Genomic DNA, 20,175 nt, shown 5'->3' on the forward strand with positions numbered 1-20,175 from the left:
AAAACTTTAGGACCTGAACTTTCAGGACAAGACCTGACAAGAACAAGTCACCTCTAGACATGTTATGAAACACACAGATGTGTGTCAACCTGCCTGCGCTTTACTGAAAACAATAAAAAAAAGAAAAAAAAAAGATAACAACAGTCAAAATAAATAAAAGAGAGGGAGGTTATGATCAAATATACAAGTACTAAATACCGCTGCTTACCTGAACTCACCTATACATTTAAGTTCCCACAGATTGAATTTAACATGTAAAGGCTACTTATGGGTTGTTTGCAGTTAATACATGTGATGTTTTTTCTCAGTAAAATTTGGAACTAATGGGCCTAATGTTATTCAAGAAACATGAATAGAACAAATGTGTGTACATAAAACCAATATTTTCTAAGTTGGTACTTTAAAATAAATGGGTCAATTTATTAAAGAATGAATCAATTAAATTACAAAAATGTAAAAAAAAAAAAAAAAAAAAAAATAAAAAAAAAAAAAAAAAAGCCAGATGTGCATAAAATGTTTTCTTGCAAAAAAAAAAAAAAAAATTAAAATAATGTGATTCACAAGAAATTAGTAGATTTTGTACAGTTAACTTTCAAAAACACATTTGCTTATCTATTAATGTCATCTTATTAAACAACACAAATGACAACCAGAGATCATAGCTGAGAGGATATTAAAGATAATTAATAAAAGTTTAGTCAGTGAGCCTACAAGTGAAACTGGGACATATTTACATTTTTTAGTGACTTGTCAGGACACACCTCATAAAACAGGGACATCTGGTCACCCTAGCTAAGATATGTAAAGTCAACAGAGAGGAATCATCACTACAGTTTGGAGCTAATGCGTGTAAGGTTTCCTCACCAGTACAGTCTACAATAAATACATGTACAGTTTGGAGGTGAAATATGTAAAGTTACTCACCAGTAGAGTTTAGTACGTTCCACTAAGGCATAGGTATCCTGATCCTCAATCACCACCCTGCAGCTTAAACACACGAAGCATTCGGGATGGTATTTATAGTCTCCTGCCACCTGAAACACACAAATGCCCAGTGCACATCAGAACACTGCCATACTGTCTTACGATAATCCTCAGTACCAGCAACACCAGCCCTGACAGTGGTCCAGATACACTCTTTCTGGGATATTCCTGTATGCTGCGTGTATGCAGATTGCTCTCTCTGCCAAGCCCAGGCATGGTGGATCATGCCTTCATTGTGCTTCAGCTGCTTTGTGTCAGTGCACTGTCTTCGTTCAGTCTGCGTTTTTTAACAGTGACGTGAGCGTGTATCCTGTCTTTTTCTGTAACACCTGTAAGTGTCTGAGGCTGAGCCTGTCTGTTATTAGAAGTGACAGAAGGCTGCCAGCCCCTTCCCCATAGCCGTGATCCCATGCCCTCAGACAACACATCATTTCTGTCAATCTCTGTTTAACACCTCCTACCTCTAATGCAGGCTCTCTCATTGACCTACTTCCCATAAATTTTAGAAAATACAAATTCATAAGAAAAGTTTATTATTTTTGTTTGCTCCTTTTTACTTTCATTCTCTGATGTTTCACCCTGAAGAATGTATAAACCGGAAAAGACCTTCAAATATGCAACCACACATAACATTTTAATCTGAGAATTTACAGGAAAAACATTAACCATAAACATTCATTTACTAGTCATTAGCAGATACAACCCCAGATATATATATATAGATACACACATATATATACACACACACACACAGTACTGTGCAAAAGTACCAAAACATTACCCCAAATATTCATATATATACAATTCCAGAAATCATTCCAAACCTTCCTTTTGCCATTAATACACACACACACACAGTACTGTGCAAAAGTCTTAGGCCATTAGTTTTTTCATCAACAAAAAATGGTTTTAAGCCAGTAGGAAATATCAGTTTACATTTCCAAACCTTCCTTTTGCCATTAATTGTAATAATCCAGTGAGATTTTTGTATGCACAAGGAGTCTGACAGCAGCTAGTGCTCCACACAGAGATCTGATCTCACCATCATCCAGTCTGTCTGGGATTACATGAAGAAACAGAAGAAACTGAGGCAGACTGAATTCTCCAATGTCTCCAAGATGCTTGATGAAACCTGCCTGCAAAGCTACAATACTGTTAAGTTTTAGTCACTTGTGTAAACATGGTCTAAAGTGAGGATACTTTCAAAAAATAATGCCATAAATAGATTTTATCAATTAACTTCTATTAACTAAATCAAATCAGAATTTGGTGCGAGCACCATTTTTGTTAAAGCAGCTATGGTCCTAGGTACACTTGCACATTGTTTTTCAGGTAACTTTGCAGGAAGGTTTCCTGAAGTGTTGTGGAGGTGTTGCCACAGTTCTTCTGGATTCAGTCTGCCTCGGTTTTTTCTTTTTCTTCATGTAATCCCAGACAGACTGGATGATGGTGAGATCAGATCTCTGTGTGGAGCACCAGCTGCTGTCAGACTCCTTGTGCATACAAAAATCTCACTGGATTATTACAATTAATTGCAAAAGGAATGTTTGGAAATGTAAACTGTTATTTCCTACTGATACACTACAGCAAAAGATATAAATAACTGGCTTAAAACCTTTTTTTTTTTTGGTGAAAATACTACTGGCCTAAGACTTTTGCACAGTCCTGTATATATATATATATATGTGTGTGTGTGTGTGTGTGTGTGTGTGTGTGTGTATATATATATTATATATATATATATATATATATATATAGCAATATATATATATATATATATATATATATATAAATATACTGTATATAGCATAACTACTCAAAACTTCTCAATACTAAATACAAATACCAAGATGAACACACAGTTTGCCCACTCTCATTTACTCATATAAATTCAATATTAAAAGAACTGCCAATCAAGAAGGGTTATAGAATAGAAACAAACTTTTCTTCTTTTATTTTGAATGGAAAATTATTAAACCACTAACCCTCTGGCTCTTCCTTTCAGTGTGGCTGAATGGAGAAAGTATGAGGTCACGCTGAGGTTTCATTTAATGTGAACCACAAAAGACAGATTAGCAGTTATGTTTACCAAGCTGTGAATCAACGGTCCCAGGGTTTGACTAACCAAATTCTTGGGTAATTTCTTGGCTGGGGAAGCCACACCTCCTCATGAAAACTAAACTATTCAACAATCAGAGTTCAGAACATGTAGACAGGCAATTAGAGGATTTAATGACTACTTGGTTTTGGTCTTGGTCATTCTAGCATAAAATGCAATATTTTTTATATATATGTAACAGCTTGACACTTGGTTCAACCTGTGAGTAAGCATGGGGTTCTTTTTTGTGCATACACATTATATACATCATACCTGTCTGTGTGTTACAGCAGAGTGTAATGTGCATGTGAGAAAGACTGTTTCCCAGCAGTACTTTGTAAAAGAGCCTCCCCTCCCTTAGGACTCAAGGAGTCATATCTCCACGGCTAACTAAACATAGAACGGATTTAAAAAAAAAATCTCTACATAAGAGTTTCTCACCCAAGAATGTGATGTGCTAAAAAGTGGTAGCAGATCTATTACAGCAGCTTTTAGACAAATAGAAACTCAAGAGTAGAAACTCAACTTAACTGAACAGTGAGTAACTTAAATCCACCCAAAGAAAAGTTTTCATCAGCATGGATGGTCTATACAAATGTACAAACATATTTAAACAAGCACTTCAGCTGTGAAGATGTGATTTCTCCCTGCCTGTCTTTCAGAGGTTTTGACACCCTGCTGGTTGTGCTTCTGTGCCCACAACTGGCAACACACCCTGACCAGAAATACTTGGCATCCGTCAATCCGGGCCCAAACAGAAAAGGCCCATTATGAGTTTTGCTCGCTGGCAAATTCTCTTCTCTCTCTCCCCCTTTTCTCTCTTAACCCATTCAAAAACTACCTGTTTTTAGTGAGCACTGATTCGATTACATTAGAGATGGATTTGAAAGTCTCTCTCACACATTGATACGGCTTTGTCATAATTACAAAGCTCCTCATTGAAGCCCATGCAAAGGCATTCCAGACGCATGATGAAACAGCACACAACACTGAGGCAATTCCAGCCTTCAGATCACAGTCACCCTGCTCACAGGAATGAGATCATTTATAATAGTCAGCAATAACAGCTATTCTGAAATCAAGATATGATTCAAGTGAGATATGATACAAAGACCGCTATGATTCAAAGACAAAACTAATGAGTTATATATCCTAGAAGGAGAATAAAGAAAAAAAAGAGAATATTTGAATAATGTTACAGCTGTCCATATTAGGGAGTCATGGGACCCGATACCTTTAAGCTCAGAAAGGACATAAAGCTAGAAATGAATACATACAAATTAATTAGAATGTCTGTTTTGGAGCTTGACAGTATTAGATTCGATTGATCTTCCTAGTATAGATCAAATCAATAGAAACATTCTTCAATAAATCTTTCATGTTTTGCAAAACAATATGAGGGTGGGTAAATTGTGATAGAATTTTCATGTTGGGGTGAATCATCCCATCAAGTCTGCAAAACAATCAATGGCACATCAATTCAGCATGAGCTCTGCTGAATCTGATGATAGTTTGGATAATCATAATTTGCACCTCTGATACTGTACTGTAGTAGTGATAATGGGACAAATATAGCAGGCGTTGGTCATTTGTGAGACAGCTGTAGGGAAGTTTTTGACTCATAATTATGAGAAATAATTTTGTAATGATGATGTAAGGAGAGATTCAAGCTTTGTGTGTTTCATATGATTTGTTCCCACAAGCATCACTTATGTGATTCATTTGCTCACATTAGGAGTGGAAAAGTGGAAAAGAAAGTTTAAACCACCCTTAACCTTATCGGTGACCTCTTCAGTACCATGAAAAATATCTGAACTTATTGATTTTTGCCTGCCTTCATTAGACCTCTTGTTTTAGCCATGTGTATATTTACTTAATGAGACAATGGGATGTTATCTAAGTGGTTCTTGCACAGGTTAGCATTTGCCTTGTGAAATCTTCTTCTTAAGGCCATTCTACTCATAGTCTATTTCTTTAGTCTCTCAGTGGATTTTTTTTTTTTTTTTTTGCTGAAACTCTCTGAAAAATAAACACACTGCCATGCAGTTCAGACAAGTTTACATGTTTTTCTTACCATAGCAGGTCCAGTCATAAGCAGCGAGCAGCCATGACACAATTCTCCAAACTTCTCGCAGTAGTGTTTGTGACAGTACAGCCTCCCCTCTTTCTCAAAGTACCAGTTGGTCAAGAGATCAAAGCACACAGAACACCTGGAGGAACAAGAATGGAAAAGTCTGTAAGTGAAACATTCTGTTTGTAGACATTCCCTTATCTGAAATCAGCTCTCCAAGAAAGAGAAGGGACCTGAGTGACTGAAATGTTTGGCAAGTGAGGATTATGGCTTTGTTGGGCCATAAACAGTACCAAAGCATGTGACTGCTTAAGGTATTTGACATGTTCACCGCATACTTGGAATTTCATGTGTAAAGTTTAAAAGAAATTTCACCTAACAATCATTTACTCTCCGTCAGCTGTGGAACACAAAAGGGAGAAAAACGGAAGAATATCCTAGCCACTATTCTGTTCCTCTTAGAGAAAAACAACAACTAGGGCTGCTCAATTATGGCAAAAATCATAATCACGATTATTTTGGTCAATATTGTAATCACGGTTATTTAACATGATTATGAGTGGGCCATATGACCAAAACTTTATATTTATTTAAAGATGTGATATATATGTGATGTATATTAAATATATATTTACTGTAAATAAGGTTGCTATGACATCTACATTTTAGATACCAGCAAAGTTTCACTGCAGAATACTACGGTAAATTGTAATTAAAGTTATTCAATAAAAAAGTAGGGATGGTGTTCTTTGGGTCATAGTCAGCTTTTCTCTCCCTCCAAACACGGCGAGTCAAGTTAATGCCAAAGAGCTCAATTTTGGTCTCATTTAACCACAACACTTTCTCCCAAGCCTTCTCTGAATTATTTAGATGTTCTTTGGCAAACTTTAAACGGGCCTGTACATGTGCCTTCTTGAGCAGGGGGACCTTGTGAGCGCTGCAGGATTTCAGTCCATTGTGGCGTAGTGTGTTACCAGTGGTTTGCTTGGTGACTGTGGATCATTAAGATCTTCGGATCATTAACAAGACCTGAAGATCATTAACAAGCTCCTCCCATGTAGTTCGGGACTGATCCCTCAACTTTCTCATGATCATCCTTATCTCATGAGTCAAGATCTTACACGGAGCTCCAGACCAAGGCTGATTGATAGTTGTTTTGTATTTCTTCCATTTCCGAATAATCGCACCAACAGTTGTCTCTGTCTCACCAAGCTTCTTGCTGATGGTCTTGTAGCCCGTTCCAGCCTTGTGCAGATCTACACTCTTGTCTCTGACATCCTTTGACAGCTCTTGGTCTTGCCCATGGTGGTGGGAGAGGTTGGAATGGAAGATACAGATTCTGTGGACAGATGTTTTATACACCTAACAAGCTGACATTAGGAGTAACTTCTTAAAGTGGTAGGACTAATCTGTGTTCCACATGGGCACAAACCCAATCTGTGGGAGCCAGAATTCTTGCTGGTTGGTAGGGGATCAAATACTTATTTCACTCACTGAAATGCAAATCAATTTCAAACAAATAAATAATTTTTTTTTTCTGGATTTTTTGGTTGATATTCTGTCTCCATCCTTTAAAAAAAACCTACCATAAAAATTACAGACCCTTAATTTCTTTGTAAATGGGCAAACTTGCAAAATCAGCAGGGCATCAAATTAATATTTCCCCCCACTGTATAAGCTACAAAAGTTATTTAGGTAAAAGCAGTGAGTGCTTTTCTCTCTGTCTTTTGTTCATGGCCCCAAATATTGCAAGCTGTAGCGATATGCATATTGAGATATGTACATTTGCGATATTTCGATATATTGCACAGCCCTAGCAGGAATATTAGCCTGTGTTGTCACTTTCAGAGCTGCACAGATCCAATATTCTGTTCCACACATATTTTCATTCTTAACTGTTTACATTCCCTCAGGACATATAACTGACAAGGCTTTATGTGAATAATCACCAAGTGCCACATTTTTTAAAAAATTTTGCGTGTAGGCTGTTTGACCATTTCGGCGCACATCTTAAGCTAGAAGTTCACTTTGATTGTCCATGTTCTGTTCCCTGTCGGAGTGCATGCACAGAAAGCCTCTAGCTACAGTTCTTTTTCACACTTCTAAAAACACAAATGAATCTAATAAACTTTAGGAAATGAAGCAAGTCCCATTTTGCCAAAGTCACGTTACAGGATTTTACTGATTTGCACATGAAGTTTGGGCTTTTATGGAGGAGCCAAAGTGCACTGCTGGAAAGGGGCAGAATGGGGCACAATAATAGTTTACCTCAATTATTGTATTTTCAGAATTGTTGGAAGCCAAAATCTAAATCGAAACTGTATTTCGATTAATTAAACAGCTCTAACAGCAACTTTATAATGACTTTTTTAAGGCGTGGAATACAGTGCACACATCATAAAGGCTGTACATTCTTCAGTATCTCTCCTTTTGTGTTCCACAGCCAAAATAAGGTCATACAGGTTTGGAACGACATGAGGATGAGTAAATCATTTCATTGTTAGTTGAACTTTTACTTTAACATTAACAAAACATTTGGATTTAGCAGATGTTACACCAAAAGAAAGTTATTAAATGTTTGCAACAGAAGGACCCAGTGGCTGAAGTGTTTCAGTCATCTGAAAATAACAAAAACTTTATTTTAAGACATATCTTCTTGGAATCTGAGGTAATGCTAAAGCAGTGGTCAGTGATGTCAAAGAAGACACATACAGTATGTGCAAAAATGTCCATTCACTCGTGACCGTGACAAAGTCCAACCAGGCAACACACAAACACTATAGTTAAGGAATTTTGGACATGAGCCAAAACTAGTCATGAAAGTCTCTCATACACACTCTCTCCTGTCAGCCACCCTACCTACAATTGGAACCTGATGCTGGGATACAAGCTATTCCACATTAAACTATTATCTATTTCCCATGAGGGAAAAAAAATGAACCTAATTAAAGAGCTGCAGAGCACTTGTACCTTGAGGCTTTTTTGAAACAATAAAGGAACATTTATCTAGAGGAGACAGGGAAGGATGCATGAAAAGCAAAAAGTTCCTTTTTACATGCCACAACTTGTTTTGCCAGACTAGTTAGAGGTGAGGAGGGGGTCAACTGGGTCCTACATCAAATGTGAAACACCTAATGGGTACATAACTTTAGTAGAAAAAGTACAGCCTTAAAGGCAAATGGCAGTACCTTAATGAATACCCAAGGTATTTCCTCTAAATATACATCAGACAGTCATAGTCCCTGTATGTGTGCTGCTATATTAATGATCCCAAAACAACTCTGCATTAATATAATACATAAAAAGACATAAATAACCACATATAAATAATCATATTTATTAGGGATGTAATGATTCACTCAACTCACGATGCAATACCATTCACAATACTGATTTTACAATATGATTTTCTTTTTTTTTTTTTACAAAATGAGATTTAAGAAATTATAAATGAAAATGTGTCCTTTTAAATGCAGAGCACAAATTTCGAATATGGGACACCATACTTGGCCACACATCACTTTCACTTTATTATTGCTTGGACAAAATCTTGCACATTTCTTTGTGACACTGAAATATATTTAATATGGCATTAAATGTGTCAAATAACAAAACTAAATTAATTTTTTAAACCAAACCCCAAATCAAATAAGAATCATATCAACTTGTGGAAAATGGGCATCTATGACCCCTTTAACATGTAGTAGGAAATTATACAGACATTTATTTGTGTATAAAACACTGCATAGTCTTCACTGTATCAATCAAACATGAACTGATTTTTATTAAAGATCCAAAAGTTCATTCAGTCGAGTGCAGTGAGTGATTAACAATAATGACAGACCGTAGCAGGTTAAATAAGACTGCTGTCACTTAAAGACTATCTGATACACATCCAGTTTTCACTCGACTATTTAAATTTATTTAAGACATAAGTGACTGTGTTTACACAGATACTTCACACGATGGGCATTTTGACATAATAATGTGCGTATTTGACCATTCAAGCACAAAAGAGATCCGTTTTTGAAATCACATGCTGTCTGAGAGAGGGGCTTTGTCAGTGTGTGTGTCAATCAGCGCGAGCAGCAGATTGATTTCTTTTTCACTGCTTATTGCACTTAATAACTATCAAGTACGTCCCACTCTTTGTTTTCTCATTCATGCATGTTTCCTTTTCACTCCAAGGTGTATAGAACTTTTAAGTAGTACTATGGTTTCGCAGATATATTTGCATACAGCGGAATACACAATATAGCAAAATCTCTAACGATAGATGCTTTATTCCGCGGTAACAATATATACTGTCATAACACCCAGCCCTTGATATTTGTGTTAATTTTGTAAGCTATTTTTAATTTAGTCTTTAGTGTCAAATGTAACTTTTAGTTTTTATCATATTTAGTCAACTTGTCTTGTTTTAGTTTAGTCAGTGGAAACGTACACATTTTCGTCATATTTTTATCTTACTGTATAATGGTTAAAATTATAAAATATATATATTGCTCAATTTTGATTGCAATGATTGTTGTCATTTGGGAAATATTTTTTTTACATTTCATCAGAAGTTGCTCTAATACCAATAAACACAAATGAATAGAACATCGACTCATACCTCATCTAGCGCACAGATTTATCAAAGGATATCAATTAGAGGCTAAATAAAAACCAAAGAGATATACACTGTTATGCACCTGTAATGAAAACTGGCGTAACAAAAACCTACTCTCAAATATTATAACAGAGAAATTCCTAATAGCAGTTTCAATTATTCCAAATTGCATTAAATGTTTCTCTTTTAAAGCAACGGCAAAAAAACGAACAAAAAAAAACATTGCACACAGAGGTTGCGAAAGTAACGTTACAATCAGCAACCACGATCGCAAACAATGCAGTCGAGATCCATGACAGAACACAGACGGGCTGAATGACACTTTCATTTAAACAGAATACCTCAAAAGTAGATCACTGAACTCCAGCTTACTTGTACAGTACTATGTTGTGTTTTCAGATCACGGCTGTTCTGTCTTAAGTATTTCATAAATCAATTGCTAAAACACACTGTATCAGTACACCTGTGTACTGTGAAGTTATTATTCAAAATATTTTTCTTATAGCTTAATACTGTTCCTGGATTATTATTCACCACATTATAGGCTTAAGTCTATTGTGACTGAACTGAAGCAGCCACTTATACCAGGCAGAAAACTGTGCTTCTAGGCATTGATAAAGCCTTGTACCTGTCTACAACTCTGGAGATCTTTTGACAGTGCTTTGCCACCCATGGTTGATTGTTTGCTACAGTTGCACTACCAAGGACTGAAATGCCCCAGGAAAGCTCTTTTATGCTGAGTTAATCAAAATGACCACAGCTGATCACAGTTGAAAGTCAAATGGCTTTGTGTGGCATTGAGAAGGTTATGCCCTACACCTGATTGAGTTTACAAGTCATTTTTAGGAGGGGGTGATCCTTTTCAAACTCAGCATTTCTGGTTTGGATTTTTTTTTTTTATCTTTCACTTGGATGTTATAAGTTCCACTGAGTAAATACAGCTGGATAAAACAAAATTAGTGTCTATCTTCATCTCAGGCTGCAAAGAAACAAAATGTGATTTTTTTTTTTAGAGGTTGATTTTCTTCACCCAAATGTAAAAAAAATTTAAAAAAAAAAACAAAAAAAAATTCTAAGGAGCAAATCTGGTAAAATTTTTCACTGAGTGAAGCAACAATTCTGCACAGAATTTTAGATTCTAAGTGCTCCAAAAGTTAAAATTAAAGGTAAATTCAGTCTTGTTGTTTGGAAAACAGCTACCCAAATTTTTTAGACAGCCACCAGGTCTGAACCAATGCATCTAAGCAGAAAAATCGTCTTCGAGCCATATTCCAGATGTACAATGATCTTTATTTCCACAATGTGGAAAACATGAATACTCTCTAGTGCTGAAGGGATTAAATTACCCTATTAAAATTGATTTGGCACACAGCATGTATGTCTTGGTGTGGGGTATGAATGGAAATTTCTAAGGGTTTACTATCTTAAATAAAAGCAAGTTCTAGAAGTTTTTATTTGCACAATTTTAGAACTCTTGCAGTTCACATTTAGAGCTATGCTTTGCAGAGTTTTAAGCATCTAAATCAAGGCCTGTAAACTGAAGGCCAACCACCACTTGAAACCAACTCTCTGACAAACCCAACAAGATGAAGCGCCAAAGGGAAGTATCCGGCATGCAATGTTCTGCTGAACGCTGTGCTCTCTGGTACACCATGTGCTAGAAAAAGGGGAATAGAGGGAAAGAAATGGGGAAAACTGAAAAAAAAGAAAAAAAAAAACCCACTCAATGGAATGAACGTGGGGAGGATGTGGAAAAGCAACATAGTGCTGTGATGGTCTGATAATGATCACATTATTGTGAGAAGGCCACCAAACCTTCAAGCCTGTCGACAGAACCAGCTAGATTTTGGCCATGTGCCCAGTTCTTGCCTTTGTTTGGAAGAATGTTGACAAGCTCTGTTTCTATAGGGAGACAAAATAACCCAGTCACCCACGTAGAGTGGGCAGAACCTCGTCATCCAATCAAGGACACCATTTGTGTGCCTGTAGGGTAAAACCTGCACATGAGTTGGGCAACCTGTGTTCCGACAGTGACATCATAGCAGATGAAAAGGTCTGTGAATCATTTTCTGTCTAACGTCTGTGAGGACACTGCAAAGGCTGAGCAGGTGTGCACACGACATAAACTTTCACCTGTGCACCAGATGCGACTGGTACATTTTGGTCAATAATTTCAAAACATATCTGACGTATTCTAAATGGAGTATTCCTATGCAGTTTTTATGTTGTAATCTAAATGCTAAAAGGGAATTTAGGCATTGCAACATTGTAACATGTAAACTGTGACGGTAAACATAATTTGATGTAAATATATATATATATATATATATATATATATATATATATATATATTTGAGCATCAAATCAGCTTATTTGAATAATTTCTAATGGATCATGTGATATTTGAAAATATAAAAAAAAGTAGTAAAAGTTATTTTAAATAGTAATACAGGGTTTCCGCGGCCCCTTTAAAAGTCTTAAATTTAGATGGATCAAACTGAAGGCCATAAAAAGTCTTAAATTGCACAAGAAAGTCTTAATTATGATTTCAGGAGGTCTTAAGTTTGGGGACGGAAAGACCAGAATTGTGAAATGGTTTAATGTGATGATTAAACTTCAAAAGGCAATGATTTCATTAAATAAACACGAGTGCTGCGCATTTCAGAGTCCGGTGCTGCACTGCTTTGTGTTCTGCTGTTACCGGGATTCTGAAAATCTAAATTCTAAATTTGCATTTTCAATAAGGCTATTTATTGGAGTAGAGTATTCCTGCAATACCGGAGGCTGCAGTTTCAGGACCGCATTTCTAGGACCCTATTTTTTATTATTATTATTATTATTATTATTATTATTTGATATATTTATATATTAGCAGTTCATACAATTTTATAACACTTGCTATTTAATTCTGTATATTATTATTTTTAAGTAATTATGTAGTTTAATTGTATACACTAATTATTGTCCTAACCAACTCCTAACCTAGGGCCCTGTGATTTCCATGATGTGGAAAACGTGGACGGAATCGCGGAATCCAGTCGTAAAAAAGGAATTCATAGTTTAACGCGGAAAGTCACAGAATTTGTGAAATTTTTAATGAATTAATCAAAGTAGGTCATTATACTTAAATCAAATCGCGATATAGACTAATATCTGTAACTATTAAGCCGCAAAGGTCTATTTAAATATGAATCCTGCATGTTCTGCGCATCTCTGTCAATGAATGGCGCAGACACGCGGTTCCGTTTACTACACATATACTGAAGCACGCGTGATGCTCACGGTGATTTCAGCATCTGCTGCCTCAATAAATGAGGATGTAAATACATGAACAACATCTCCAGAACTGCTCTGAGAGTCACTTCATGAGCATTTGACCATTTGATTCGAGTAAAACTAGCATCATATCACATACACAGAACTGTAAAGGTATTCAACCCATCAAAATAAAAGTCCGGTTTGATTTGAAGTCTATTTTTCAGTAGAATGTACATCTACTAAGAATTTACTACTACTAAAATAGGCTATGCAACAAACATTTTTTAAGGAATAATCACACAACATTTCTTCCATGTTTTAATTTTAAAAGTAAATCCCCTTTATTTGCCAAAAAATAAAGTTTTCTTAATTTAAATAATTAAAAGATAAATGAAATTAATGTTTTATGCCTTCATTTGATAACCAGAAAAATTTAAATACACAACACAGAATTTCTGAGAAAAAAAAAAAAAAAAAAAAAAAAAAGAATAAATTAAGTTGTTTTATGCATTCAAATAATTAGACATGCTAAAACACAGAATCTGGTAACAATAAAAAAATATGGTGAGAAAAAATAAAACATTTGATAGGGCCCTTAAACGTAATTTTTGTTAAACTTTTATTAAATTGATATGAAAATGTATACATTTCATGGTTTTAATTAATAAGACATGCTTTTTTGATTAATAATCTTTAATTTAACTACTAAAAAGGGAGTTGAGAAAAATTAAAACAGAAAAAAAACAGAATCCAGAAAAGTTTAAACGGACCAAAACGGAATTTAGGAAAAATAAAACTGATTTTATAGGGCCCTACTAACCCTGAACATAACCGTTGGTAACCCTCATACATATACGTGGAAAAGATCATTTATTTCAGTAATTCAACTCAAACTGTGAAACCTAATAAATCAGCTCATCTGCATTTTTTTGGTCTCTTCTTTCTCATTTTCCTCTTGATTCTCTCCATAGTGCTCTTCCAGTCAAGCACACCAACACCATGGTCATTTAACCAACTTTTGGTGCTTTTGGCAGTGTGGGCAGGTGCCAAATCCTGCTGGAAAATGAAATCAGCATCTTCAAAAAGCTGGTCAGCAGAAAGAAGCATGAAGTACTCCAAATTCTTGGTAAATGGGTGCAGTTACTTTGGTTTTCAAAAAACACAATGGACCAACACCAGCAGATGACATTGCACCCCAAATTATGACAGACTGTGAAAAAAATTAACACTGGACTTCAAGCAACTTGGGCTATGAGCTTCTCCACACTTCCTTGAGACTCTAGGACCTTGGTTTCCAAATGAAATACAAAACTTGCTCTCATCTGAAAAGAGGACTTTGGACCACTGGGCAACAGTCCAGATCTTCTTCTCCTTAGTCCAGGTAAGACGCCCCTGACGTTGTCAGTGGTTCAGCAGTGGCTTAACAAGAGGAATACAACAACTGTAGCAAAATTCCTCTGACACGTCTGTGTGTGGTGGCTCTCGATGCCTTGACCCCAGCCTCAGTCCATTCCTTGTAAAGTTCACTCAAATTCTTGAATCGATTTTGCTTGATAATCCTCATACGACTGCGGTTCTCTCGGTTGGTTGTGCATCTTTCTTCCACACTTTTTCCTTCCACTCAACTTTCTGTTAACATGCTTGGATACAGCACTCTGTGAACAGCCATCTTCTTTGGCAATGAATGTTTGTGGGTTACCCTCTTTGTGAAGGGGTGTCAATGATTGTCTTCTGGACAACTGTCAGATCAGCAGTCTTCCCCATGATTGTGTAGCCTAGTGAACCAAACTGAGAGACCATTTTGAAGGCTCAGTTTTGAGTTGATTAGCTGACTGGCATTTCACCATATTCTAATTTGTTGCGATAGTGAATTGGTGGGTTTTTGTTAAATGTGAGCCAAAATCATCACAATTAAAAGAACCAAAGACTTAAACTACTTGAGTGTGTGTGCACTGAATTTATTTAATACACGAGTTTCACAATTTGAGTTGAATTATTGAAATAAATGAACTTTTCCACAATATTCGAATATATTGAGATGCACCTGTATTATTTATACATACAGCGGTGTGAAAAAGCACTACATAAAAAAAAACTTCATTTCAAAACTGCATGTTGTGTTCACTTGTTATCTTTTACTAATATTTAAATTTGTTTGATGATCCGAAACATTAAAGTGTGACAAACATGCAAAAAAATAAGAAATCAGGAAGGGACACTGACATTAAATAATCATGCAGTGTTCTAAAATAGAATCAAATAAAAGTGTGAGAGTTCACATACAATATCAATAATCTATGTATGTAATTTTAATGCTATGGCCTTGTGTACTGTAGATATTTAAAGATGGCCATCTTTAAGCATGACTGTTAAAATTAAATGGTAATACTTAACAGTAAGAGTCTATTTGTATTATTAATGAAAGCTGTAGAATATTGTTCCTAGTGTGTTCATTTCAACATTTACTATTACTAATAGGCTACATTTTTAAATTTGAAAGTTTCTTTTTTTTTTTACATTAGTAAACTATTAAATAACTTTAATGATTAGTATAATAATTAATATTAACATGTTTATTCATTTACAAAATATGGTTCAGTACTGCTACTGCTTTTTTTAAAATAGTAAAGCACTGTTTTAGTTTTCATGTAGTATCCATTTTAAAAACTATCGGTTGATTAATCAGTATCAGCCAGTGTGGTCCAACCTAGCTATCGGTAAAATCCACTATCGGTTGACCTCTAGATGAAAACAACTGATGTTTATTGGAACATTTAAATAATTCTCACAATGACTTTGAGTACTGGCCTTGTAAACAACTCTCGCACGGAACCTCTGTAACGCCTATTTCGATGACCAAGTATCTCAAGAACTCTTTTTCTTTAAGTTCTGCTTGGAAGAGTCAACACCTGTTCTCTTTCCTGTTCCAGCTTACACCCAGAGGAAATACAACAGGCTTCAGGTGAAATAAAAGAAATGATTCAAACCTTGGCATACACTCCAAGACAAACAATACAGATAAAGAACAAACACTCCTTTACTTCCTTCATGACACTATAGCACTCACATTAACAAAGAAACATTCTGGTGCTCACGACTGGTATTCAGACCTCCTAAACCCTGCAGGTTCCCCGTCATGTCTGTTAGCTCACAGTACCAAATGATAAGGATCAAAAGACATATCAGACATATAAAGTCTTATTCAAATAATCAACTTACATTCAAAATTCCTGTGCTTATAAAATAAGCTCAAAAAGTCCTAGTGTTTAAAGATGGCAGATGATTATGGTCAAGCTATGCTTGGACTCAAATGGTTACTAAGCTCAATCGATACTATAATTAAAAAAGCACTGCTATCTGAAGGTACTTTCAAATAAATACAATTTAATTAAGGAAGTTAACAGACTAAAAAATGGGATCATAGTTAAGATGGTATTAAAAACCTTGGGCTATAACACTATCCCCTAGTTTCAAAGACAAGGCTTAAGCCTAGTCCCAGACTAAAATGCAGGTCTGAGGTGTTTCAACTGAAATAAACTTGCTCTGACTGATCCTAAAATATGTCAGTGCCCTTGTTTTGTCTCATCTGTAATGTTTATAAAGTCATGTTTATAAAAATTACTTAAATGTCCTAATTGATCTACGGCCTAATCCTGGCTTAGTCTAAACCCTGTCTGGGAAACCCAGACCTATAAAACGTCAAACAACAAATTGCATTTTAATCATTAGTAAATGCAAGTTAAAAAGAAAATTCAGATCCAGGACGCATTCAGAGGACATTTCAGCCCCTCCTATAGTTATAGTTAGAACAGTCATTAAAGCATAAGAGTTCTCTTTGTCCCTCCAATCACAAAAGGGGCATTAGTTGGACATTTGACAAAAACAGCTCTACAGAAGGGGAAAAAAATATAGTCTTGTATTTGTCTGCAGGAGCTATGAGCCGATGTCTGGGAATGTGACAGCTAACCAGAGAGGAGATCCTACCTTCAATGCAAACCAAACACCTACAGGAAAGTAGGGAATGCCTGCCATAACATAAGAGGGATTCCACAGAGCAACAAACAGTCAATTAAAATATCAATCAATTAAACGAATAATAAACAGTAGAAAGAAGTTATCCACTAAATGTATTGCTTATGTGTAATTAAACACCAGACTATGGCAATAAACCCTGTGATGGTTTTACGCCAGGGACAACAAGCTTGTATATTATTTAATTGCGAAACTCAAACTTACAGATCATATCCAACCAAGAAAAAATAAAAAAATCAACATAGGTGGAAAAAAGCCTAGGATGTACCCATGTTCCAGATTGCACTGGAGTAATTTCTGTTCTCATTAACAAACAAGTCTCAGAGCCTCAATTTTGTACTGGTCTCCAGCAAATGACTGAAACAATCCTGATCACAAAAAAAACTGTTTCTTAAACTTAGACTATGGACTTTTGGAATTACTTTTTTAATGGTCATCCATGAATGTAATTTCTAAACAAATAATATAATCATAATGATAATAATAATAAAAAACACTTTCTAATCAGTTTCAATAAGTCTAAAGGTCTGACCAAAAGCTGAAGTCAATCCTCCAAAAGCTTCTACTTCAATTCACTGAAATGCTTAATAACGAACAATATGTTTAAAAAAAAAGTTTGACAAACTACAGCTAAGAATAGTCCTTATAAAAAGCTTCCTGAGGTCAGTTTTGTTAACTGATGTCCTTTATTTAACAAATGGTCACCGGTACAACAAAAAAAAAAATAAAAAATTGGGCAATTTGTTGCTGCATCTAGAAATACTGACAGTAACGATTTTTTTTTAACTAGGGGTGCAACTATTTTGATGACATTAGTCTATCTTAAAAAAAGGACCTTTACACACTGGCACACGCCATTTGATAGTTAAAGGTATAGTTCACCCAAAAAATTTTAATTCTATCAATAATTACTCACCCTCATGTCGTTCCAAACCCCTAAGACCTTCGTTCATCTTCGGAAAACAAAATTAAGATATTTATGATGAAAACTCTGCACAGACAGCAAGGCAAATGAAACATTTTATGGCCGAGAAAGGTAGTAAGGATATCAATAAAAATAGTCCATGTGACATCGGTGGTTCAACCGTAATGTTATGAAGCTACAAGAATATTTGTTGTGTCAATGCAGGGTCACAAAGCTGTCGGATTTCATCAAAAATATCTTAATATGTGTTCTGAAGGTCTTATGGGTTTGAAAGGACATGAGGGTGAGTAATTAATGAAAGAATTTTCATTTTTGGATGAACTAACCCTTTAACCACTGATCAGCTGGAAGAGAGCTGGAAAAAAGAGTGGACGCCTTTAGCCATTTCTTGGTCCCATTACTACTTTTCATCATTTCACTGTTTGTTTTTCTTACACAAACATTTTCTCTCTTATATTTAAGTAAACAAAACACCCAAGCCCCTGCATGAAGGTTTCTAGGAGTTCCTCGCTGACAAACATTGAACTAAGTAGCCCATAATACCTACATGTAGGTGTGAAAGAAAACAAAGCTTTCTTTTGAATGCAATAGTCTGCATATTTTTTCTGAAAAGGAAAGAAAAGGCATTCCTCTTTGTCTCGGTTGCTGGTCAACTGAGCCACCCTTATCTCTTAGTAATTCCGTATAGTTGTGTACGGAGTTTGGTAAATACAACAATTCTTTGGCTAAGAATCTTAAGTTTAAAGCTTAGGCTGTTATGCTGGTCTACAGCCTGGTCCTGGTACATCCTTAAAATCCCACTTACTATCCAACTGACAAAGCTGGAGAACAATTAAGATCAGCAAACCACTTTTGGCTGGTTTAAGGTGCTTTTTTCATCAGGGTGAAGATTTAAAAAGAAGTAGGCAAATCCAAGAAAAGCAATCAAACACATTTTGTTTACTTCGCCCCATTCCTGGCCAGTCTGGCTCAGTTTAAGGAGAAATCAAGTTAAGACCCACTGAAAGCATGAGTTGTGCCAGGCGTCTTGAAGAACCTTCACATGAAACGCGTCCTGAATCCTCCCGCCACAGCCCGTGCACGCGCGCTCCGTCACATCTGTCAATCAAATATCAGAGGAACGTTCAGAACTGGCAGCTCATACACAGATCATGTTTGTTTACATGGAAACCCAGACATTTAACTTTCAATTCTACGTGGAACATTTTGTTTTTAAAGTTGTGAGCACGAGCTGAAGTTTCACATTATGTAATCTCGAGCTGTTGATCTGACGTGATTCTCGCGACTGCTGTACCTTTACATTTATACAATTTATGAGATTTTTTACCAATAAAACCTCATGTAAATGCAATGGATTTTATCTAACTTTGCTTTAAAAACTTTCTGTAATAAAAAACAGCTGGGGTCCATTTCAGCTGTTTATTTACTTGTTAGACTTTTCATCTCACGTTATTTAAAAAACTTCTAAACGATTATTAAAGAACACCTTTGAATATTTAGAATTATGAATTTCATATTTAAAATTCAGACATTTAGCTGTTGTTTAGCGTCAATATACAACCAAAACAAACAAAAAAGCAATCAAGTAAGCAAATTCCTACATGTTCGTTTTCTGTTGCATCTGATTTGAAAATATTTGAGTAACTAACTTTCGTCTATGAACTGTGACAGCCCTAATATAAAGAATAAGTACGTTTTTTAAATGAGATCAAGTAAACATTTACTGGAAGAAGCGTAAATATCGTTCGCGCAATCCTCACCTTCTCGTTCGTCCATGTCCTCCCTCTATCTGATTTAATTATATTTGTTCAAGCTCACATGCTGGTCCAGAAAAGTCTGAAGTTCACACGCAGCACATCGGCGATGCTCCATTTCTGATCCATGCGTAAGACTCAGAGAAAATCCATCTGAAAATTGAGGGGGGAAACAAAGTTTCGTTCAGATTCCTAGCAAGTTCAAAGTTTCTCTCTCCCCCGTCCGACCAAATGACGTCATAACACAGAAATGTACGGAGACCGGAAGGGATCAAACAGCATCACCTGAAACAGGAGCGTTTGCAGCAGACTGCGCGACAAAGCCGGACCGCTTCCAATAATACGACAGCGACATCTATCGCTGATGGAACGAAGGCAATGCAGTGATTTTTCTTTGTTTTTTGAATTCTTGCTATATTTTTTTCAGTACATTATTCAGTG

The 20,175-nt window shown here is 35.8% G+C and overlaps 1 protein-coding gene across 2 annotated transcripts in view; it reads right to left on the bottom strand.

The window, feature by feature from the left end:
• Nucleotides 1–20,086, bottom strand: part of LOC109074613 (LIM domain kinase 2-like) — a 31,978-nt gene extending 11,892 nt beyond the window's left edge. The window contains exons 1-5 of one of the 2 annotated variants that reach the window (XM_042750819.1): nucleotides 20,020–20,086; nucleotides 19,741–19,887; nucleotides 18,982–19,078; nucleotides 5,157–5,292; nucleotides 925–1,034 (exon numbers count right to left, since the gene is read on the bottom strand). In XM_042750819.1, the coding sequence (XP_042606753.1) occupies nucleotides 925–1,034; nucleotides 5,157–5,292; nucleotides 18,982–19,078; nucleotides 19,741–19,756 (359 nt within the window). In that variant the 5' untranslated portion in view covers nucleotides 19,757–19,887; nucleotides 20,020–20,086. Of the gene's footprint in view, nucleotides 1–924; nucleotides 1,035–5,156; nucleotides 5,293–18,981; nucleotides 19,079–19,740; nucleotides 19,898–20,019 lie in introns of those variants that run through there. The other variant, XM_042750814.1, reaches the window with a different exon arrangement.
• Nucleotides 20,087–20,175: the final 89 nt, after the last annotated feature.

Source organism: Cyprinus carpio, chromosome A5 (genome assembly GCF_018340385.1).
Source record: "Cyprinus carpio isolate SPL01 chromosome A5, ASM1834038v1, whole genome shotgun sequence".
In the NCBI taxonomy this organism is placed as follows: domain Eukaryota; kingdom Metazoa; phylum Chordata; class Actinopteri; order Cypriniformes; family Cyprinidae; genus Cyprinus; species Cyprinus carpio.